Consider the following 24968-nt stretch of genomic DNA (forward strand, 5'->3'; position numbering starts at 1 on the left):
TTTAAATGTTTAAAGCAAAAACAAAAAAACCTCTGTAACTTATCTAAAGAGTATCAAACCGTAAAGAAACTGACAAGCATTAAGCATTTCAATATCAAAACGTTTGAAATGCAGTGTTTGCATTTTGCACACACAGAAATCTAAATCTAGGGGATTCATTAGAACTTCACATTTCAAACTTTCTTTTTTCCTTCTCTTTCAGAAACCGACTTTAGTGAACTGCAGACAGGCACGCCAAGATCTGGGGAGAGTCGGAGGGGGGGGGGCACTGTGGTTATGTCCTCCTCCAGGGAGAAGACATGGGGGCTGTTAGTGGAAAATAGTTACCCACAGTGTGAGAAATCCTGCTGATGCGGTAGGTTTGGACACCTGGGAGAGCATCTGTGCTCATCTGATACCTGCCCCCCAACTTCCACTCCGTAGATCAGATTTCACAAAACCGTTCCTAGGTTTACACTCATTTCCTCAAATGATGGCTGTAGGGCCCAGGGAAAGATCAGGCTTGGGGGCATTTTTTTTTTTGCTTCCATTTTTTAGGGCTGCACCTGCAGCATATGGACGTTCCCAAGTTAGGGGTTGAATCCGAGCTGCAGCTGCCAGCCTACCCCACAGCCACAGCAATGCCAGATCCCAGCTGGATCTGCAACCTACACCACAGCTGTCAGCAACACTGGATCCTAAACCCACTGAGCGAGGCCAGGGATCGAACCCAGGTCCTCATGGATCCTAGCCGGGTTCATTACCGCTTCGCCATAATGGGAACTCCTCTCATGTTTTTCTTATGTGTCTAGAGCTCCAGCTGTTCTTGGTCTTCAGCACCCCAAGCCCCCAGATGTGGACCTGTGAGTAAGACACAGACAAGTAAAGACCAAAAAGGAGAGGGCAGGGCCCACCGCATCCTCCACGTCAGCACTGAGTCCAGGACGATTTGATGCTGGGTGAGGACTTGAGAAACAGGAGCCCTCCTTCTGGGGCATCAGGAAACAAATGTCTCCCAGCCCGCTGGGACAACAAATGAGAAGTTGGCCTTATTCAAAGGGAAAAAGTTGTTTGCAACATTCCACGAACGTTTTCTTTTGGTTTCCCTTTATTGCTGCGTCAGAGGTATGAGAATCTCAGGCTAAAAAGAAAAACATACAAATAGAGTCCAATCATACAGATGCTGCAATTAAAAGGGAATATGTGGATAAAATAAAGAAGCCACTGGAGAACATTTAAATGTTTATTTTTGTGTTAAAAATGATGAGTTACCCTGTGGTTAGAATATACCTTTATGTGGGAAAACGAAGTCACTTTATTTCTGAAATAGTTCCAGAAAAAAAAAAAGAAAAGAAAAGAAAAAGGAAAAAAAAATGCCAAAAGTAATGAAGCGTAAGATCAAAATGTTCTGGCAGATTCCATCAACAATGCCAACACGAGCCACGCCCTCTAAAGGCTGCATTCCTAATGCAGCGCATTTTACGACATCAGATGCCAATGTTTTTCCACCATCAGGTTAGATCTTTCCGAGTGGGATGTCTGTACATTTAAAAGCTACAGCTTTGCATGCTTTTATTTTAAAATGTATTTATTCCAATACACCTTTCAGTGTTTCAGGAGATTGCCTATATTACATACAAAAATATCTGCTTTCCATGTTTGAGCATAACTTTCCCACCACCCATCCTGTTCTTCTACATCACAGGTGATATGCTGTACATTACAGGTCATATAATTTTGAGGGAGGAGATGGTGGCTGGATTGATAAACCATCTATCACGTCCTTGACAGAGACTAGAAGGGAGAATTGAGGCCACTGTTGAGTTGAGTAGAGTAGAAAAACAATGGTGTCGATGGCAGATGTAGGATTCAGATGAAACCACCAGCTGAGTTCGGTGGAGTTGGGTTGCATGTTCTTCTCTGACGGACAGACACTTTACTGTGGTCCCACTTTACATGATCCTAGTATTGGAAAGACACCTTTTTAAAAAAGTGAGATGAGAATGCTGACAAAGACACACAAAGGCAGACTTCCTCAAACTTAAAAAAATCAACCAGGTACAAAATACTTTGTCTACAGAGGTGGCAATGGGACAGAAATGCATCCACTTTTCCCTGCATTCATCATTGATAAATAAAAACCCTCTGCCTACAGTTTATGGAGTGTTCTAGTCTGAGAACTCAGCCTGGTCAGTGTGCAGTAGAGAATAACCAGGAAGTCAATGATTCCCTCTCTTGGTTCGCGCGGAGTGCTCTGAGGTCTGCTAGCTGGCGTGCTCTTTGGGAGAAGCTTCCAAGGAAAACGCCAAGTGTCTTTTCTTACTGCTTTCTTTTGAATGCAACATTGTGTGTTTAAACTCCAGTCCTTTCATGGGGCGGTTGCTCCTTGATTAGTTGGACGCTGGCCTGGACAGCAGCCGGTCTGGCCCCTGGAGTCAGTGGTCTCTCCTCCTCCAGTGTTGTAGGTCACCTGGTCTTCATGGGGCACCTGAATTGTCCCCTGTATGCCTTAGAGAGTTTGCAGCCTGGCTTCCTCTCAAGAGGCTGCTGGTGTCTGCCTCAGGGGGAATCCAAGCATCCTGTTCTTACGGGAGAGGAAGGGACCTTGAGCGACATCGTTTCTTTCAGGTTGGGAACATGATCTTTTGGCCAGCTCAGCCATAAGCACTTGGAAAATGCAGGCAAATGCATCCCCTTTTACCCCCCAAGCAGGGAACTGTATTTTGAGGCTTAATAATTGATGTCATTTCCCCCACCTTAGTTTAAATATTTTGGAGATAAGTTCCTTTGCTTTTATTGAATCATTGGAAAACAAGCAGAGGCAACCCATGGTTATAACATCAATGGAATTCTGTTAAGCTTGAATAGTATCTACGCCAAATTGGAGAACAACTGACAATGTTGATTTCCACTAAAAACTGAATTCTCCGGCTCTTTACTATTCACACACACACGTGGGTATACACCTGCAAGTGTACATATACATGAGTGTGTGTTGTATGGTAAAAGGGACCCCTCTCCTGAAACCTTCCGTTTGGTTTCTATTTTGAACGGAGTCTCAACATTGACCAGCAAAAGTGAGGGTATGCAGCCTGCATCATTCCCCTGGCTCTAACATCCACAGGAAGCATTTTCAGGACAAAGGTCAGTTCCCCGCCTTGCAGAGAAACCACAGGCACCTTGAGATTGTTGGGATTCCTGATTCCTGAATTTGGTTCCATCTCCCTTCAAACACTCAGATCCCAGGAGATGCTCTAACTTGTATGCTCCTTAATAAGGTTCCCCACGACTTCCTTTGTCCCCTCCTGAATTATACCCACCGGAAGTCTCATTGTACCCGTGGGAGGCAGCCTGCTGTGTGTGTGTGAGAATCACCCCCATATCAAGTGAGGTTCCTCCATTTCAGATATAAAATCCCCACTCTGTCTGGAATGCTGAATATCCAAAGGGAGAGAAACAATGAAAAATATAGGAGGAGCTGGGCTCTGAGGGACAGCTGTGTATCAATTAGTGCATCAACGGCTCTCTGGCCCCAAACAGTTGGTTTCGAGCTACCTCCCCATCAAGCGCTTTGAAAAACAGAGGCTAACAGAGGGGCTGTTCCTATAGGGTGTCAGCCATCTCTTTGCAAACCCCTTTGGAAGCTGATGCCTGGGCCTCTTGGCTTCATTCTCTAGTCAAACAGGAAAATTGGGGGAACCTCACCAACTTCCATTCACATTTAAGACACAAGAGCCACTGAACACCAGCCTCTGGAGGTCAGGCAGTGCTGTTTATAAATGTACTGTAGTCCTGTGGGCAGGGGACACATGAGGAACTCTGTGGCTGCCATGTCATGGCTGGAGGAGGCTGGTTGTCATGCTGCTGTCCACAGAACCCTATAGGGGAACCACTGAATGCTTCCCTTTTGAACAGCCCAGTCATTCAAGGAACTGCTTCCATGCTTTCTGCAGGACCTTGCCACATTGGGCCTTTAAATTTCTATTTCTCTGGGATACAAATGGCTCAAGAAGCTTGGAGGGAGGCATACTCATCCAGTGTCTGTTCTTCCAGCTATTCCATCTTTATGCTGTCACGGTTTCCTAATCTGAAACACTTACTTTGCTTGAGGCCAGGCATGTTGTTCTATGAAAAACATTTCTTATTTAAACATTATGCAGGAATCAGGCTTTTTTTTGTTTTTCCCTCCCTCTCTCTCTCATCACTTTGATTTTCCAATAGCTATGGTTTTTCATCACAACTGCTTCTCAAGCTTCTGGAATAGTCATTTATTTTATGAATTGGGGGTAGAGCATGGGGGAGGTGGAACCCATTGCTTTTCTCCATCAATGCAAACCTCATATAGGTTTTATCTCTGCCAGAGTCATGGCTGAGGAGATACACATATGTATATATATATATATTTGGTGTGTGAGGGGGGGCAGGGATTATCATATGGATCGATTTCTACGTATTGCTAAGTTGAAACATCATTTCGCTTACGGTTTGCAAAAGTTTTGTTCTGGCAAAAGAAAAGCTTAATCTGAAGGTATGTCCTATGCGATTTCCTTTCTGTGCATATCATTTCTAGACTGTGATTTCCATTTGGATAACAAATGGTGCGGACCACAAAGCATTAGTGTAAATATGACAATAGGGAGGACATTTTTTTTTTTGCCCTCAGAAGTACACTCCAGGAAGGAGTTCCTTGTGACTCCCACAAGCAGAAGATAAAAGTAAAAGTTCATGGTTCACAAATTTGTTCCAAAGTTTTTAAGCGTCATGTAGAAAACTGTCAAGAAGATGGCCCTCCCTCACAGTATAATAATATTTTTAAGTAAAATCCCATGTCCCCATCTGATACAAGAAAGTTCAACAACAAAAAGAAGGAAAGACGGCGTGAGGATGAGCTTCTTCGATGTTGCCCCTTAGATGATGAAACGCGGAAAACTGGAAAAGAACCTGAAATCCTGCACAGACACCCAGGAAATAACGTGGGTTATTTAACATGGGGTGGCAAATCTCAGTGACTAAAACTCATAGGGAAATCCAACCGATCTCAGAGAAAAGACTGAAATTTCTTGCCTTCATGTGTCAAAAAGAACTGCAGAGGTCAAAGGAATGAGGTGCAGATGCAAAGAGATATAAAAATAATGAGCAGTGCTCATAACAAATATGGGCGGCTACATTCAGCATCTTTCGAGTATGTCCAATCTCAGGCCAAGGGCAAGAAATGTCCACTGTGCTTTAAAAGGTCTAGGAGTAGAAAAAATCAAACCTAAGTCTTTCCTAATTCCACACGGCCGTTTTGTCATGAGATGACTAACAATGTCTGTGGGGTCAGGTTTATTAGATTTGTATGGAGCTAGTACCAAGCGGCAGATAAAAACTGTGGTCTTAGGATTTCTCCCGGACCTACACGTGGCCGATTTGGAGATATTGCCTGGCTTGAAACCCAGCTGCCTTTGCTCTCTCTGGGACCTGTTGGAAAGGGATCCCCGCCAGACCTCCACAAATGAAGCTTGGTTCCCTCATCCGCTATTGCTGATCCAACTCACGGTTCCACCGTTCAGAAAACAGAAGGCATAAAGGTGAATACAAACATGAGAAAGGAGTTCACATCTGGTCTTGCAGCCTCTCCATGTAGTCTCTGAAGCCCTGGGACTCCCCCAGCCCCATGTCTGGGCAGACCCACTGGATGCTGTCATCGCTGTCAAACAGGATGGAGTTGGTGTAGGGGCCGCCGTCCTCCGGGAGGATGGTGGTGTAGGAAGTAAACTTGACCCTCTTCCTCTTTGGGCCCGAGGAACTCAGAGCTTCGTTCTTAAGGTCTTTCTCGTAGACATAGTCAGAAGGTCGGAGCAGCTGACTATGGAAAGTCTTCTGGGACCCACCGTTCAGAAGGAAGTTCCTCTCCTCGAACGGCAGCCCCCTGTCCACCATGGTCGTGCACTCCTCCGACGGGAGGGTCACGTCCACGGGGTTCTCCAGAAGTTCCACGTCATTCCCGAGCCAGACCCAGTCGTGGGAGTGGGGGATGTTGCCTTGCTCGCTCACAGCAAATCTTTTGTGTCTGTATTTCCAAGCAAATGCCACACAGTTGATCAAGAAGACCAAGATGGCCAGGCAGAAGACACAGAGCAGAGCATACATGCCAATCTCCAAGTCGGTCAACCCCCTGGAGGTCACTGTGAGGTCGCTCGGATTATGGAGTTCCGGTAACTTCCCTTGAGTGGGGAAGCTTGTGAAGGTGTCTGGACCCCCACTCTTGAGCAACTTCTTATCCTTTCCTTCCACGGGAGACAGGGAGGTTGTGCTCTTGTTGGCACCTTCCTCTTGGCCAACAGAGGCGCCATGTTGGAACCATTCCTGAACTGCTCGCTCCTGGTTTCCTTCACGCTCTATGGTATTACTGAGGTGGTCTTTATATTCCCGATTTATGCCCTCAATATCGTTGGTGCCTCCTTGGTGCTCATCGATACTCGGTTCAAATTTGACCTTGACGTTCCCTTTACCCACAGCAAGAACACTCTTCCTCTTGGTCTTCTGACAGGGTTCACTGATCATCATTTCCAGTTTAATCAAGGGCCCCTGCCCTTCACCCTCTGCAACCACAACCGGCCATTGGGACTGAAGGTTTGCCTGGACAGACACCACCATTTCATCCAATGAGGAGACAGTAACGGAAAAATCCTTGGGATCATAAATGTCCAAAGGTGTCACCGATCCATCACTGAACAAAATCCAAGAACTGGCTATTGCTTCCTGAGAAAAATGAAACCACAGTATCATGTTATGATCCCGTTCCTTCAAACTTGCCATCTAAATGCAATTTCCTATGTAATATTATTAAACACACAAACTGAGAAAAATAAATATTTTATCCTTAGGAACAGCGCTGGGCATGCCTTCAACCAGCATCAATGCCAAGCTACAGCCCCACGGAAGTGAGAAACAGACAATATACTTTAATGAAGGCATTAGAGTGTATATTAATTTATTGCATGCCCTATGACAGAATTTGACTTTGACCTTTCTAAAAACATTCTGAAAGATCAGGCAATTTATCTGAATCAAACTCAGGTGCAACTAATCAGGCTCCTGCTCAAGATGATATCACTTTGAACATTCTTTATTAGGAAGCCACTGCTGATGAAGCAAAACATGCACGGGCTGGAAGCACTTAAGGAAGGATGCATTAGGAGACCAGCTGGCTTGAAAGGCACAGTGCCCTGGGATCTCTATAAATGACATGTAAAAGTTGAAAGAGGGGAGAGAGTTTTAGAGCTGGCCATAACTGTCCACAGTAGCGACTGGCCACCTATTAGTTGCGCTTATTGAGATGCCAAAATAGAATTTTCAGTATCAAAAGGCGCCTGCTTTGGCAAAAGGAAAAGCCTGCAACCCTTTGGTCAAGGTCTAGAAGCGGAACTTTGGAAAAGACAGTGCAGTTATCCTGGTATGAATCAAGGGAAAGAAAATGGACCAAGATGATGTGTGTAAAATTCCTTCACTTGGGGAGGGTAATTGAACAGGAGTGTAAGGCTAGGCTGCTCTAAAGTGAGTGGCATAGGAGTTCCCGTCGTGGCGCAGTGGTTAATGAATCCGACTAGGAACCATGAGGTTGCGGGTTGATCCTGGCTTGTCAGTGGTTAGGATCAGTGTGCATGAGCTGTGGTATAGGTGGCAGATGTGGCTCGGATCCCACGTTGATGTGGCTCTGGTGTAGGCCGGTGGCTACAGCTCCAATTAGACCCCTAGCCTCAGAACCTCCATATGCCGTGGGAGAGGCCCAAGAAAAGGCAAAAAGACAATAAATAAATAAATAAATAAATAAATAAAGTGAGTGGCATATGAACATGTGGTTAGTGGATTAGAAACACAGATGGGTAAATGTCTCTAAGCCACCGAGGACTGGACAAGGCGCAGGAAGAAGCTTCAAGAACCACCAGTCCTAGCTAGGTATGCTCTTCGAATCTCTTCTGCAGCATGTGACAGTGAGAGAGTGGTCTCCGTGGACTGTGGACAGAAGGACTCTGCAATCTTACCTGCTGTGGGGCTTGAAGAACATCCTGGGCAGCCACTTTTGAGATGATAGCCCTTCGGTCCGCCCTGTGAGGCTGCAGGGAAAGAGACAAGCCAGCCACCAGCTGCACCCCCAGGTCGGAGATGGTGACACGGTCATCCAGGACAATCACCGTCTTCTCAGCCAGGATGGAGTCGGAAAGAGGCGACAGGACCTGTGGGGTCAGTGAGAAAGCTCAGTCTCTGCCCCAAGCACCGTTCAGAACTCCTTAACTTTCATTTCCACCAAAGTGTTCTCCCAGTTTCCTGCGACATGAGTGCCCTTACAGAAACTGTGTACGTGAGCCTTACGCTCCTGTTCAATTACCCTCTCCAAGTGAAGGAATTTTATATACATCATCTTGGTCTGTTTTCTTTCCCTTGATTCATACCAGGATAACTGCACTGTCTTTTCCAAAAAAAAAAGGAAAAAAAAAAAGGATTGGTTTATTTAGAGGCAATACTAAAAACCACCCATCCTGGGGACTAGGCATCAAAGGGTAATATTTTCCCAGCAGGTAACGAATATTTAGGTGCCAAAAATGGCAGAATTGTGACAAAGCCCTTTAAAAGACTGGTGCTCAGCCCCCTTCTGCTCTATTCCTGCTGGTGGGTAGTTAGATGTTGACTATAGACCACTGATCACTGTTGTGTGGGCTGCAAAGCCATCATTGGTTAAGACAGGTAGGTAGAGTGGGAATGAGAATCTTTCCAAAGAAACCATTCCTTCTTATTAAGCGTCCAGCTTGCAGTCGGAGGCAACTAATGGATGGAGAGAAATAGCTAGTGGGCACAGTTTCTAGAACTGCATTCCCTACCCCCCCCCCCAGAAAAGGTCCTACTTTATCTCTCTCTCTCTCTCTCTCTTTTTTTTTTTTTTTTTGTCTTTTCTAGGGCCGCACCCATGGCATATGGAGGTTCCCAGGCTAGGGGGTCTAATCGGAGCTGTAGCCGCTGGCCTACACTATAGCCACAGCAACACAGGATCCCAGCTGTGTCTGCAACTTATCCCACAGCTCACAGCAATGCCAGATCCTTAACCCACTGAGTGAGGCCAGGGATCGAACCTCCAACCTCATGGTTCCTAGTCGGACTCATTAACCACTGAGCCACGACGGGAACTCCCTACCTAATCTTAAACCTGTGAGCATGGTGATAAGTCACTCCTCTGATTAAGTTATAGTATGTGGCACAGTTGGCCTTAAAATAGGCAGATTATGCTGGATCAGCCAGGAGGGGCGATGTAATCACATAAGCCCTTACAAGCAGAGCACTCTCCCTGGCAGGTGGAAGAAGGGAGAGTCAGAGAGATCCAGAGAGTGAGAAGGACCAAACACATCACTACTGGTGATGGAGGGGCCCCGGGAGAAGGGAGGCCGGTGACTTCTAGGGGGAGAGAGTGACCCCTGGCTGACAGTCCACAAGGAAACAGGGTCCTCAATCCCATAGCATGAGGAGCCACATCCTGCCAGCAATCTGAGCTGGGTTAAGCCCAACCTGGCCAACACTTTGATCACAGCCTGTAGTCCCCCAAGCACAGCCAAGCTCACCCAGGCTCCCAACCCAAAGAACTCTGAGTTACTAAGTTACTGGTGGTTTAAGTTAGGACCTCTGTGGTGATTTGTTACACAGCAACAGAAAAGTAATACAGGGGTTCCCTGGTGGCTCAGAGAGTTAAGGATCTGGCATTGCCACTGAGAGGCTTAGGTTGTGCTGTTGGGTCAGTTCAATCCCTGGTCTGGAACTTCCACACCTGGTGGGTGGAGCCAGAAAAAAAAAGAAAAGAGAGAGAAACATAACAAATATGTTGCTCTCACTAACTAAAAAAAAAAAGTAATACAAACTGTAATGTTGACTCCAGCTTTGTCAAAAACTAATTTGGACACATCTAAATATAACTTAATTAGAGTTCCTATTGCGGCTCTGTGGAAACGAACCCAGCTAGCATCCATGAGGGTGTGGGTTCAATCCCTGACCTTGCTCAGTGGGTTAGGGATCCAGTGTTGACATGAGCTGTGGTGTAGGTCGCAGACAAGGCTTGGATCTGGCTGTGGCTGTGGCTTAGACTGGCAGCTACAGCTCCAATTCAATCCTCAGCCTGGAAACTTCCATATGCCACACCTGCAGCCCTAAAAAAAATAAAATAAATAAAATAGAATAAGACGATTAACTATGAGCAGTAACATTTTAATGTGTTATTAAAAAATATGCTGCACTATTTCCACATAATGATCCTGTCAATGTTGGCTAGAAAATACTTTTCCTATTACTATAATAAAATGGCCAGTAGTTTTTATTATTTTTAGTGCAATACATGTTTTCAAAAATGTTTTTGTTTTCTGTCTAAGACTAAGTGGTTAACTTTCAAGTTTAGAAAAGTAAAACTAGCTTTTTTTTTTTTCTGGTTTCACCCTTGACATGTGGAAATTCTGGGGCCAGGGATCCAATATGCTATACTATTGCTACACTATAGTATATGCTATACTATAGCATAGTATAACTGACTCACTTTGTGGTACAGCAGAAATCATCACAACATTGTACATCAACTACACTTCGATAAAACTTTAAAAAATGGAAAAAAATATATTTTCAAAGGTTAACCCCACTCCAAAAAAGAAAAAAGAAAAGCTTTCCTGGGTTCTACCATCTTCTATTACAGAAATGGGAAAAGTAAATTATTGTATTGGGGGAAGATTGCTTCCTCTGTGAGTTTGACTGGTAAAAGACATGAAATACTTTCTTCTCTACTTTCTCTAAAATGCACATTTTGAGTTTAAGTTGTTAGAATTGACGAGCCCTCTGTTACTGCTGTGATTCTCTGACACCTGTGCACACACCCCTGCAGGACAGCACCTGCCTGGACACTTGTCAATACAGGCTGGGGTTGGGTGGTGGGGAAGGCATGGGGGTGGGGAGGTGGGGCTTTGGGGTGAGGGGTGGGCATGGGGGTGGGTTGGGGGCAGGGGGGAGGGTGGAGTGGGGAGGGGGGTGGGGTGGATGCGGGGGTGGGGTGGCGAGGTGTGGTTTCCCTGTACCTGCACGGTGGTGATGCCTGGCTCCCGACCCACCAGGGTCCTGCCATCCTGTAACTGAGCGATTCTCGGCTCTTCCACCTTCATGAAGTCCACCACGAGGTCGGTGATGTCAAACTGCCAGTCAGGGCCCAGCATGTAGCTCAGCTGACCCAAGTCGGGCGCCTCGGCCACGAACTGGGTGAGGACGCGCACCAGGGCGTGCTGGTACTGCAGGGAGCACCCCCTCCCCTTCTTCTCCTCGTCCTCCTCGTCCTCGCTGTCTCGGGTGGGCCTGGGACACACACACAGCAGAGTACACGTCATCGTGGTCCAGAAGCTCCTTGCCTACCTCCTTATCCAGATTCCCCATGACTGCAGCTTGACGTGAACTGGACTTTCTCTGCTCACCATCGGTTCATTCTGCTCCGTCTTTCATTCAATGGGCACTTTTGGGGGGGTCATTGGGTGCCACACGTGGTATCATGTGCTCAGACACAGAAGCCCAGCGCGGCCCCTGCCTCACCTGCCCAATGCTGGGGAGAACCAGCCCCACGCTGCACGAGCTGTGTCTCCATCCCCGTGTTCCAGACATCTGTGATTGCGACAGGTCCCCTGTGTGGGGATGATGCAGAACTCGGTCTAGAGGCAGGAACAGGAGGCCTGGGGTCAGAAGAGCCATGTGGGGCTCGTGTCCACTCCTCCTGGTTGGCCTTGAGCTAGCAGTCAGCCCCTACACGGGCCAGCGCCTCATCTCGGGAGGGGGAATGAGGCTGCTGCCCTGACCTCCCCGCAGGTGTGGGTGAGGAGCAGCAAGGCAGCTGTGATGACACGTGAGGTTGGCCCTGGTGAACCATCACTTGGGGTAGTTTCCGCATCCAGCCCCCTCCCTGGATCTCTACAAAAGCGTCACCCTCTGAGTCAGGGCCCTAAAGGTGAAGAGGACACCTCCCTCCATCCCTCCCGCCCCCCATCTAAGAGGCCTGTTTTTCAGGCCGCTCAAACAACTGAAAGGGGTCTGGCACCTGCGTCCTGGTTTCTCCCTCCTTCCTCAGCACCCCAGCCCTTCCTCCCGCTTGCCTGCCCATGATCTGCCCCGAGACACTCTCCCCGGCTCAGCTGTGCCAGAACTTTCTCCTCCAGATGAACCTGCCTCGTGTCCTTCATGTGAGGACCTGGTTTAGGAGCTGCTGACTGGTCTGTGACCATCAGTGGGCAGGGACTTGTGTCAGGGAGGAGTGGACAGTGACTCACAGGCACTGAGTAGGACCTACTATGTGCCTGTCTGGCCCTACATGCTCACGAAAGGACAGGAGCTGACGTAGATGGATGTGAACCACATGCCAGCCACACACACTGCCCTTGTCATCTGCATGGCCCCCGAGACATAGGTGTTTTATGACCCTGATCTGGCCAGTGAGAGAACCAAGGTACAGAGGGGAGAGGCAGTTGGGCCAGGGCCACCAATTTGCTACCTAGAAGCAGGGTCCAAGCTAGGCTGCGGCCCCCTATTGTATAACAAAACTCCATTTCTCTTCACGACAGCTGTGAAGCATGTTCCTATTTCCACGTGAAGAAATCAAGACTCCGAGTGATTAATATGAGGCCCAGATAGGAGTTCCCACGGTGGCTTAGTGGGTTAAGGACCCGACGTTGTCTCCGTGAGGATGTGGGTTCGATCTCTGGCCTTGTTCAGTGGGTTAAGGATCCAGTGTTGCCATGAGTGGTGGTGTGGGTCGCAGACATGGCTCGGATCCTGTGTTGCTATGGCTGTGGTGTAGGCCGGCTGCTGCAGCTCCAATTAGGTTGCAGCCGTAAAAAGGAAAGAAAATGAGGCCCGAACAGCTGGTCATTGCAGATTTGGACCAAGCTCCTGTCACTTCGGAAAGCCACTTTCTTAATGTCATTCCATCTCCTCCAAAGGTTCACCCTCAAGGGTGCAAGTAAACTAGCTTCCACTGGTTCTACCATCTTCTATGAGTGATACATAAAAAGTAAATGATCTCTTAGAGGAAGAGGGTTTAGGCTGTGTGTTTTATTCAGTCTCGATAGGTCAAAGACATGAGATCATTTTTTTTCAACATTCTGTAAAATTCAAAAATTAATTTGACTTTGTATTACACAGGAAACATTTTCACCAGCACCTAGCAATTTGGGTTTCCCAAAGTGAGGGGCAGATAGCCTTGCTGGTGAGATTGTAGGTGACGAAGTGACAATGCACTAAAAAACACTGACTGACATACCAAAGAGTTAGTCCCATTTTATTTTTTTACTCCTTATTATGTCACAGGGCTGTCCCTGTTGGGTGCCAGACGGTCTTTAAGAATTCTCTGACATGTGCCAGTCTCTACTGCCCAATAAAGACAAACTCAGACAAACAATACTATCTACTCAGAATTTAACACAGCATTTTATTCTCTTTGCATTAATTTTTATTAGCTGGCTTTTTTCCTGCACTCATGACATATGGAAGTTCCGTGCCAGGGATGGAATCTGAGCCGCAGTTGCGACATACGCTGCAGCTGCGGCAATGCTGGGTCCTTAACTCACTGAGCCAGTCAGGGTTCAAACCTACAACTCCGCAGGAACCCAAGTCACTGCAGTTGGATTCTTAACCTACTGTGCCATAGCGGGAACTCACAGTAGGCTATTTTTGATAATGTTGTGACGTTTCCCTTAAATAAATGGATAAAACTAAAAAAATAATATTAAGTATATTCTAGGTGGTACTCAAAAGCTGCAGTATCATAAAAGTAGCGAGTGAATAAAGGGCATTTATAAACACTGTATTAATAAAAACAATTATCTTCTATTATTTAAAAAAATTTAAATTTTGAAATCTACAAATTCATTGAAAGGTTTTTTCGTTTTTTTGTTTGTTTGTTTCTTTTCTTTCTTTTTTTGCTTTTTATGGCCACCCCCATGGCATATGGAGGTTCCCAGGCTAGGGGTCGAATAGGAGCTCTGGTGGCCTACACCATAGCCACAGCAACGCAGGATCTGAGCTGCATCTTTGACCTGCAACACAGCTCACAGCAACGCTGGATCCTTAACCCACTGAGTGAGGCCAGGGATGGAACCCGAAACCTCACAGTTGTTAGTCGGATTTGTTTCCATTGCGCCACAATAGGAACTCCCCTTGAAAGTTTAAAAAATTGTCCAGGGAGGTCCTGGGCAGTGAACATCTTGTCTATCTATTGTACAATGTCCAGACAGCAAGCTGACATTGGTACAAAACACAGAGCTTATTCCAACGTCAATAGCTAAATGAATACGTGTGTGTGTGTGTGTGTGTGTGTGTAGTCCTATGTGATTTTGTCGCATGTACATTCAGGTAACCATCACCACAACTGAGATGCAGGACTGGCCCATCGCCACAGGGGTGTCCCATGTAATATATACATTACCCCCAACTCATGGCAACCACTAACCTGCTTTCCACTTCCTATAGCATCATAAATGTACCACACTGCAGGTAAGCTTTGAGAGGGCGGGTGAGGATGTGGAGTCATGGGATGACTAACACCGTGCTGGTGGGAATGAAAACTGGAAGAGCCTCTCAGGAAAACCGTTCGGCAGTTTCGTCTAGAACAATAGGCCCTTACCATAAGACCCAACAATTGCACTTTTGAGCTTTTCCTCCAGGAGAATGAAAACTTATATTCACACAAAAAACTTAGACATAAATTGTCATAGCAACTCTATTCAAAATAGCCCTGAACTGGAGTTTTCTGCTGTCCTAGCGGTTCCTTGGTGATCTGGCATTGTCATTGTTGTGGCATGGGAGTGATCCCCGGCCTGGGGAACTTCTACGTGCCACAGGCATGGCCAAAAAAAAAAAAAAAAAACAAAACAAAAAACCCAAACTGGAAACAACATAAGTGTCCTTCAGTGGATGAATGATTAAGCAAATTGTGATAATAGCTGCCATGGGATACACTCAGCAATATAAATAAATGAACCATGCGACGACTTGGATGGATCTCAAGGGAATCATGCTGGATAAAAGACATGTCCATATTTAAAGGTTTTGCATTTTATGCTACCATTTATCAGCTGGAGAAAACTTTATGCTCTCATAGAGCTCAACTTGGGTCAGGCCCACCCCCATCCCTAACCACCCCCCCCCGCCAGATAATCTCCATATTTTAAGATTAATGGATTTAGAATTTTTTTTTTTGTCTTTTTGTCTTTTCTAGGGCTTCATCTATGGCATATGGAGGTTCCCAGGCTAGGGGTCTAATTGGAGCTGTAGCTGTTGGCCTATACCACAGCCACAGCAACATGGGATCCCAGCCGCGTCTGAGACCTACACCACAGCTCATGGCAACGCCGGATCCTTAACCCACTGAGCAAGGCCTCATGGTTCCTAGTCGGATTTGTTAACCACTGAGCCACGAAGGGAACTCCTGGATTTAGAATTTTAATTACATGTGTAGTATCTTTTCACAGCAGTACTGGGCTAGTGTTTGATTAGATAACTAGCCAGACAGGAATCTTGAGGGATGTCATCTTTAGAATTCTGTCTACTGCAGGATGTATCATTTCATTGAATTATTGGGAAAACTCTATTCCGTAACTCTAGTGTCATCTCCAATTTATAGATGAAGAAACGAACAGAGAGATTACATAACTTGTCCGAGGTCGCACAGCTCTATGGAGGAAAGTCAGGGTGAAAACTCAGTGGCCTTATTCCAGAGCCCACAACTTAGCTATCGCACTGTGCTCCATAGATGATGACTGATATTTACAGCAGGACACTGAAAACAGATAATGTAGGAAACAATCATAGAGAACAGATTTGTGGTTGCCAAGGGGGAGGGAGGAGGAAGTGGGATGGATAGGGGGTTGGGGGTTGGGAGAGGCAAACAGTTCCATTTAGACTAGAGAAGCAATGAGGTCCTACTGTACAGCACAGGGAACTCTATCCAGTCTCTTGGAAGATAATATAAGAAAAAGAATGCTTATATATGTATGACTGGGTCATTTTGGTGTACGGCTGAAATTGACACAACACGTAAATCAACTAAACTCTAATAAAAATAAAATAAGAAAAATAGTATGACGGTTCCTCCAAAAATTAAATATAGAAACTACATGATTCAGAAAAAAAGAATAATAGGGAAGCAGGGAATAAAAAAAAAAAAATAGCTATACCCTAAATGCCAGGCCTTGTGCAACGTGACTTTTACGTGTTGCATCATTTTATTGAATCCTAGCAACTATTCTATGAGGTAGATACTATTATTCTCTCATTATAATTTCCTCATGTCAACGTAAGTACACAAGTCAGATCCATATGAACCCCAACCTCATTATTACCCACTGTGGATGCAGCATTCCCGAAGCCTGGGTCCCTGGGGACCATATGCCTCAGAGGTGAGCCCCAGAGCCCCAGATGCACAATCCTGAGGGTCATCCCCCGTCCCCTACCTCTTGGTCTCTCACCTTCGGTTGGAGGCCACCGGGATCCTCCATCCTTTGACCTGGCTCAGCTCTGTGTCCGAGATCTCCACCTGCAGTGGGAGTCTGGGCGCCCAGACCGTGACCTCTAACTGGGAGGTGAAGTGCTGGTGGGTGAAGTTCACGATCGTGTCCACTTTGCTCTTCATCTCCTTTCCGTTCACAAAAATGGAATCGCAGCCATCGGAAACCTTATTGGAAGGGGGGCGGGATAGGGGTTAGAATCTTCAGATCCATCAGCAGGAAGAGCACACGCAAAACCTGACAATGAAAGTTCATGAACTGCAACGGCTCTGATTGATGGGGGCTCCGAGATAACCTGGAGAACACGGTTTGAACAAAAGGTAATTTGTAGGCACTAATTAGTGACAAATACTGATAAATAGACTCCAGGAAAGCCATTTTGTATTACGAAATCCTGACAACGAAAACCATAAACATAATTTAATGGAGTTGCATAACCTTTGTTGCCTTTTCTTCGTGGTTTTTCCCTCTATTTCACCTCCTTTATGTACTCAAACCACCACCAATCAACCCCAGGTGTGACATATTTCACTCTTGCGCTGTATCTGAAGATGCTTAAAAGGTATCCATATGTTACTAAAGCAACACTATTCACGCCGTAAAGAGAATTTTTTTTTTCTGAAAAACGAAGTAAGCTTTGCATTAGGTTAAAATCCTTGTAGGAAAATACTCCAGAAATGTGGATTTAAGTACTTTTGTCTCATTACACTGTAATGTTGCAGAATGGTGGTGAGGATTTGGCATTTCGTTTTGGACTTTTGACTCAGCATATGGGGGCATCCTTTTAATGTACATGTATTAGCAGGTTAGAGAGTAGATAAGGTGAGCTCATTTCACTTCACGTCTTCCAGAGAAGCAATGAAAATGTTGAGGACTTTCTGTCCTAGACCACCAGGAAGATGTCACTGATGTGTCTGGGTCGGGAGGGGGAGCAGGAAGCAAAGGTCACTTTATGGGGAGAAGACTCGAAACGGACAATCAGTTCAGCAGCAAATCACAAAACTGCCAGGGGTCCACAATCTCATTTTACAAATGAAGAACCTGAGGCCAGCTATTTGCCATAGCTGGTTTAAGTTCACACACTACTTTTAGGGTTTCTGCATGGGACTGGCTGCTGGCAGTGATCCCCAATTTACCCAGAATGCCACAAGGAAACCTGTTCTCCAAGCCACAGAGACTCACTCTTGACCTCTTCCCCACCTGAATCAGTACCGATTAAAGGTCCCCTTTCCAAGCTCCAGATGTATACGTTCAACCTCCTCCTTGACCAGGTGACAGCTCATGAGCAATGTCAGCAGGGTCCATTTCCAAACTCAAAGAAGGAAACCCATATTGTTTGGGACAAATTATCATCACCTCCACATCCCCCCAAAAGAGCATGAATATGAATTTGCTCCCATGAGAAGGAAAAGATGAGCCTGGTTCACTGTAGAGTGAAATCAAAGACCAAGGAGAAAATAACTAATGTGATGCTTAAACCTCTCCTGGCATCAGCATTGCAGACAGAATCCTTGTCATTTCTACCTCACAATGTTGTCAATGTCTTTAGGAATCTTTAAGCATAATTCAGAGGCCACTAACAGGAAGATGGGCTGAAATCACAGGGACCCTGACTCAATAACCTAGGGCTACCGAGCAAAGAATAGGGCTGCTGGGGGGTGACTGTGCTTTGTCAGAACTTAGCCGTCCAAAGTCCCCTGCCCTCCAGGCTACACTAGTCTGAGCCTCAAACCTGCCCTCAGAAGGCAGTGGAGAATGACAGCTAAGGTCTTCCCCACCCCCCAAATTCCAGCAGGAGCTGAAAAAGACATTTCAATCATTTTTCAAAGCTTAAAAGAATCTACTTTCCCATCCCTCTCTTTGTCTGCTTTACTTTTTAAAAGGGAGAAGAAAAATGATGAACCAAGCAAATCAGCTATCTTTGAGGGCATGTTTGAGTGACGTAAATCTGCATTATTGTGCCCAGGATTGTAAAGAGAGCAATCAGAATGAGATTTTCAATTAGAGCAGAAAATGGAATGGAGGACTGTGTTTTTATTTTAAAATCCTGTGATGCTGCCACAATGCCGAGCCTGACTGCCTTTCCTTAGGTACTTAAAAAGGGGTGGGAGAACCGTTCTAGAGAAGTCCTGCCTCTCCTCCAGAGCGCTGCACTAGGAGACGTTGAGTAAGACCCCCTATACACCCCTGGACTCAGTGGCAATATGCAGACCTAACACAAGAGAATAAGGTTCCTTACAGACAACAATGTTGCAATGGATGCATTAGAGAGCTCTACCCTCACCTTCTCCCAACTCAGCATCATACATTGCTAGAACCTGCCCCACCCTATTTCCAACAGCATAGATCTCCACTCTCCTGAATTTGCAGGATTATTATAATTTACATGAGATGTGTGTGTGCATGTGTGCGTGTGTGTTATTTCCTCTAGAAGGAATGGTTTAATATTTGCTAATTCAGTGTTTGCGGTGGCTTTATAGAACATAACTACCGGAAATAATGAGAATCGATTGCCATAGGTATCTCTTATTTGTATAGGACCTCACTGACTGCAATTCCCTTCCTCCCTCCCGATGCATTAATCCGGTAATAGCTCTGTGCCGCCGGCGCCATGATCCTCATTCTATGTGGACTGAATCCAGTGTAGAGAAAGGAAGCACCACTTCCCCAGAGCTCTACTTGTGTGTGTAATGGTGCCAGCCAGCCCGCAAGACCACTGACACCTTGGCCCAATGCTCTTTCCCCCGACTGCTCATGCCAGCCCCCTCCAGGGACTCCCCGTGGTCCCGGGACAAAAATCCGGACTCCTGATCACATTTTAAGGATCTGGCACTGCCTCCTTCTCCAGGCTTACTTTGCACTGCCCTCCCCACCTCTTGCATAGGTTCCCCTCTCCTGGGGCTTCTCTCCCTTGAGCTTATACCTAAACAAAGGCCTTGCCATGATCTTTTCAGACGGAGACCTGCTTATCCCTCAGGTCTGAGGGAGATACAACTTCTTGTCTACTGGTCCCCCAACCACACAGCAGCACGATTTCTCCATCACACACATGTGCACATCTTCCTCCTCTCCAGTCATTTATTAGAACCCTGAACTCCTTGCCAGTGATTGGCTGAGGGAAAGGCATGTGGCACAATTCTAGCCAATCAGGTGTGAGGAGTCGTCTGGGGGTTCTGGGAAGGATCTCTGGCTCCGAGATGCAGAAGTGGCACCTGCTTCTTCCGTCCGATATTATCACACCAGGGATGACAACAGGGATTGCAGCAGCGATCTCAGAGCCTTGGGGTGGGGGGCTGTCCAAGAACCGGGCTGACACTGTGAGCATGGAAGGACAGAAAGACGGAAGCAACCACGTCCTGTGACCTGGATGGACCGCTGGACCAGCCTACCTGGAACCAGCTGATTTTTCAAATTCTTATCAGATGACTTTCTTTCTGTTGTTGTCAAAGGCATTTTGGTCCATGGATTTTTTTGTGGTTGTTGTTATTGCTTGCCACCAAAAGTGGCATAAATTATACAGGAACTCAGCTCAGATGTCACACCCCAGAAAGGATTCTTTGAGACATTTCTAATTTAATCTTGCACCCCCTCACCTGGCCACTCTCCACCAATAGCACACTATTTATTCTCCACTGAATTTACTGTCTGTGATACTGTATTTACGTACATTCTGTTTACAGTATTTCTATCTTACTGATGGTTTATTACCTACACTGTTCATATTGCTTATATCATATGGCTTGCACTATATCAGTTACACTGGGTTGCTCTGTGTTGTATTTTAAATTTTACTTCTCAATATCTATCACTCTCTGAATGCTCCTAGTTGTTTACTTGTTTTTTATCTCTGTTCTCCACTTGAAGGTGATCTGCTTGAGATCATGGACCTATCTCCTCTAATCCACTGTAGTACAGGGGTGACCCATAGAGAGTGTTCAATGAATAGAAGTTCAGTGTGAGTAGGTTAACAGTTTCCTCTGGGCCCCATTCATTCCTGTGCCCCAGGAGTAGCCTGTGTCTGGGTAAGAAAGGGGAGGAGGTGGCTTAAACAGGGATTAAGTTTAGGATACCATGAAAGAAGACAGACCAGTATGAAGAAACATAGTCTAAGTGCTCAGGACGTTTGAGATCAAAGAACTGATAAATTTGGATTCCCAGGGGCAAACGTGGCTTTTTGGCTGCAAAATGAGATCTGTGTGTCATGTCACACAGTGAGGCCATGTGTGTTGTGGGAGGGGACAGGTAGACATTGCAAGGTAAAGATCAGAGTCAGGTTCCCACCACTCACCCAAAGAGAGCTTCAGGGCTCTCTGGGCCCCCCAAAGGGACAAGGGACACCAAATGCTGGGAATCCTAATATAAGAATTGTTGAGGACAGGAACATGGAGATTGAAAATGGCGGTTTGTGCCATGTTCATCTGAAAGCATGTGCGAGATGGCTCGTAAATGTCATCTTAGGAAGGCTGCCCTTAGAGGTTAACTGTTTTACTGTCAAATCACACTTTTGCAGCTATAGTACTTTAGAGTAATACAGGCAAATAGGGGTCTCCCGATGCAGGTGCGTTTCCTTTGGGGCTATTGTAAAATATATCATTTGCTTCATTTTCTATTTAGAAAAGAAGCAAGACTTGAGTCTATGTATCAGCACCCTCCCTCTGAGTTTGCTGACACATCTGCACTGATAGATGCTGCCCCTGCTTTATAAGGCTTCTCTCCTAACCCCTCCCCCATCTTGAGAAAGGTGTTAAAAAAAAAAAAAAAGCTACATAACCATGGCAATGGCAGCAGTCTAGCACCTTGGCAACTTGGTAAGAGCAGTTTAGGAAGTATGTATAGTGTTTGTTTAAGGTGAATAAAATGAAGCATGCCAGAGTTCCCCTTGTGGCTCAGTGGTTAATGAATCTGACTAGAAGGCATGAGGCTGTGGGTTCGATCCCTGGCCTCGCTCAGTGGGTTAAGGATCCAGCATTGCTGTGAGCTGTGGTGTAGGTCGCAGACATGGCTCAGATCCCGCTTTGCTGGGGCTCTGGCATAGGCCTGCGGCTACAGCTCAGATTAGACCCCTAGCCTGGGAACCTCCATATACCACAAAAGTGGCCCTAAAAAAGATAAAAAGACAAAAAAAAAAAAAAAAAAAGAAGTGTGGCTTCTGCAGTGTTGTTTATAATGAAAGTAACAATTTTCCATACTAAATGCCAGTGCATACAAATGAAGCACTATGAATCCTAAAGTAAACTTAAATAGCATTTAAGAAAAGGGAAAAATAATCATGATATAACACTTAGTGAAAAAATGATGAAAACATTTAGACGAAAAATTATATGGACACACTAATCCTAATTTTATAAATATATGCTATGTGTGTTTGCATATTAGTAAAAAGATTTGATCACAAATTTCAAAGCCAATCTTATGGTTACCATATAAGAAACTGTGGAGGGGAGGTAGGAATTAGGAGGATGGGAGTAACATATATACACCGCTGCATATAAAAAAAAAATGAGTAAAAAGAACCTACTGTATAGCACAGGGAAATCTACTCAACAGCTTGTAATAACCTATATGGGAAAAAAAGAATGGATACATACATAACTGATGCATTTTGCTGTACACTTAAAACTAATAAAACATTGTAAGCCAACTATACCCCAATAAAATTTTTTTAAAGATTTGAATTAAAGGGGAAAAAAGCTATATAACCAAGGAGTATGTTTCTCACAGGTTCACAATAAATGCTGAATTCCATATTAAGATAGGCAGAAAGAAACTGTGTAAAGAAAAAAACTTTGGATATTCATTTGCCATCAAATTAAAAAAATTGTCTTTTTTACTAAGTTTAGCAAGTTCATTATGTCTGAGGAGCAGTGGGGACTCAAAAAATATTATTTTACCATGAGTTTTTTTCTATCTCCAAATACAAAGAGGAATAATAATAGCTAGTATGTATTGAACGGTTACTGTGTAGCATGCATCCTTTTTTGTTTCTTTTGGTTTTGAGGTTTTTTTAATGGCTGAGGAGGAGGCATATGGAAATTCCCAGGGGCCAGGGATTGAATCCAAGCCGCAGCTGCAACCTATGTCACAGCCAGATCCCATAACCCACTGTGCCAGGCCCAAGGATCAAACCTATACCTCCACTGCAACTTGAGCTGCTGCAGTCAGATTCTTAACTCACTATACCACAGCGGGAAATCTTCTAGCCTTGGTTTTTTTGGGGTTTTTTTTTTTTTTTGGTTTTTTATTTGTTTGTTTGTTTTGTTTTTTTGGCTTTATTTGAAAAAAATTTTTTATTAAAGTATATTTAATTTATAATGTTGTGCCAACTTCTGCTACATGGCAAAGGGACCCGGGTGTTTTTAAAACTTTACTTAGAACGATAGCCATTCAATCCTCCAGATATTTCGTTTGTTAAGGGTTTCATCTCTATACTATAGATGGGAAAACTGAGGCCTCAGAGAGGCAGCTCATTCCGGGTTCACAGCAGGTGAGGGGCAGAGCAGGGACTGCACTCAGCCCTCTGAAAGGAGGGGGCAGAGCTCCGCACACTGTGTGTCACTCCTTCCCGGCAAAAGGATGGCCTGATTGGGAAAAGCTCGACATAAACACACACTGGGATTTTCATATGAACCTCACTGAGGTGTAATTTCTGTGCAATATACCAGATACAGGTGGATGAGTTTGATGGTGTGTACCCCATGAGACCACTACCACACTCAGACACAGAGCAGGCCCAGCTTCCCCAAAGAGACATGTCTCCTTCTCCTTTTCAGTTCATTGCTCACTCTCACCCTGACCCCAAGCCACCACTGAGGTGCTTTGTGTCATTAAGCAGGAGATACGCAGGAAGTCCTCTTGTGGTGCAGAGGGTTAAGGATCCGGCATTGCTGCAGCTGTGGCACAGGCCGCAGCTGCACTGGAATTCGATCCCTGGCCTGGGAACTTTCACATGGTGAGGGTGTAGCCAAAAATAAATAAATAAATAGGAGTTCCCGTCATGGCGCAGTGGTTAACGAATCCGACTAGGAACCATGAGGTTGCGGGTTCGGTCCCTGCCCTTGCTCAGTGGGTTAACGATCCGGCATTGCCGTGAGCTGTGGTGTAGGTTGCAGATGCGGCTCGGATCCTGCGTTGCTGTGGCTCTGGCGTAGGCTGGTGGCTACAGCTCCGATTCAACCCCTAGCCTGGGAACCTCCATGTGCCACGGGAGTGGCCCAAGGAATAGCAACAACAACAACAACAACAAAAAGACAAAAGGCAAAAGACAAAAGACCAAAAAAATAAATAAATAAATAAATAAATAAATAAATAAATAAACATGAAGTATGGATTAGTTAGAGACTAGCTTCATAGCTAGTCCTCAAGCCCAGGAAGAGGGAGGAGGAAGCAACAGCTCACTGCCCCAGGTGGAAGGCCAGGAACCTGGATCCTCATCCAAATTCTTCCTCTCATCAAGCCTGAACAGGTCGCTCCCCATCTCTGGGTTCAGTTTCTGCATCTGCAAACTGGAAGGTAGTCCAACTTTCCAGCATGGACACCTTCCCGTCCTATCATTAGAGGATGGAAAGAGGAGGCTCAGAGTCTGGGTCTGTTGCCATGGCTCTGCTCTGCCTCAGATCCCTCCTCTGTACAATAAGAATGAATCACTCATTCATTTAATAAGTATTTATTTCAAGTCTACTACGGCCCAGGAACTGTCCTAGGTGCTGGGGATAGTGATGCACATTACAGACGCCGCCCTTATGGGACCGATAGTCTAATGGGGGAGACAGATAAACTCAATCCACGCGTGGATATAAATGTCATGTCATACTATCAGGTAGTAAGATAAGCTTAAAAGGAAAATCAAGCAAGGTAAGAAAGTGGACAGTGATGACAGAGGGGGCTGTTTTAGTTAGAATGGGAAGGGATACAACCAGTAACAGGCAGGTCTATGAGACCCTCACCAAGACTGAAGGTTGTTCTAAGCCCCCATTCCAAGGAGATGCCCTCATTCAGTCTTTCAAGGTCTGATCATAAAGCTTTGATCTTCAGTTCTTTTATTCTTTCTCTCTTTTTTTTCTTTTTTTCTTTTTCAGGGATGCACCTGTGACATATGGAAGTTCTCAGGCTAGGGGTTGAATCAGAGCTGCAGCTGCTGGCCTACACCACAGCCACAGCCACACAGGATCCTTAACCCAATGACGGAGGGCAGGGATTGAATCCGCATTCTCATGTACATTAGCTGGGCTCTTAACCCACGAGGCTCGGGTCCCACATTGCTGTTGCTGTAGCTGTGATGTAGGATGGCAGGTGCAGCTCTGATTTGATCCCCAGCTTGGGAATCTCCATATGCCTCAGGGTCAGCCCTAAAAAAAGAAGAAAGAAAGAAAAAAAAAAAAAAAAGATGGTCAGATCTCGCTGGCTGCCTTCAGTCCAGCATACTTCAGCTCACCTTCATCTGAGATG

The 24968-nt window shown here is 45.6% G+C and overlaps 1 protein-coding gene across 1 annotated transcript in view; it reads right to left on the bottom strand.

The window, feature by feature from the left end:
• Window positions 1210–24968, bottom strand: part of TMEM132B (transmembrane protein 132B) — an 84994-nt gene continuing 61235 nt past the window's right edge. Inside the window, exons 3-6 of the mRNA XM_021074389.1 lie at window positions 16485–16690; window positions 11061–11331; window positions 8007–8198; window positions 1210–6723 (exon numbers count right to left, since the gene is read on the bottom strand). Coding sequence (XP_020930048.1) covers window positions 5575–6723; window positions 8007–8198; window positions 11061–11331; window positions 16485–16690 — 1818 coding nt within the window. The 3' untranslated portion in view covers window positions 1210–5574. The remainder of the gene's footprint in view (window positions 6724–8006; window positions 8199–11060; window positions 11332–16484; window positions 16691–24968) is intronic.

Source organism: Sus scrofa, chromosome 14, assembly GCF_000003025.6.
Source record: "Sus scrofa isolate TJ Tabasco breed Duroc chromosome 14, Sscrofa11.1, whole genome shotgun sequence".
Taxonomy (NCBI): Eukaryota; Metazoa; Chordata; class Mammalia; order Artiodactyla; family Suidae; genus Sus; species Sus scrofa.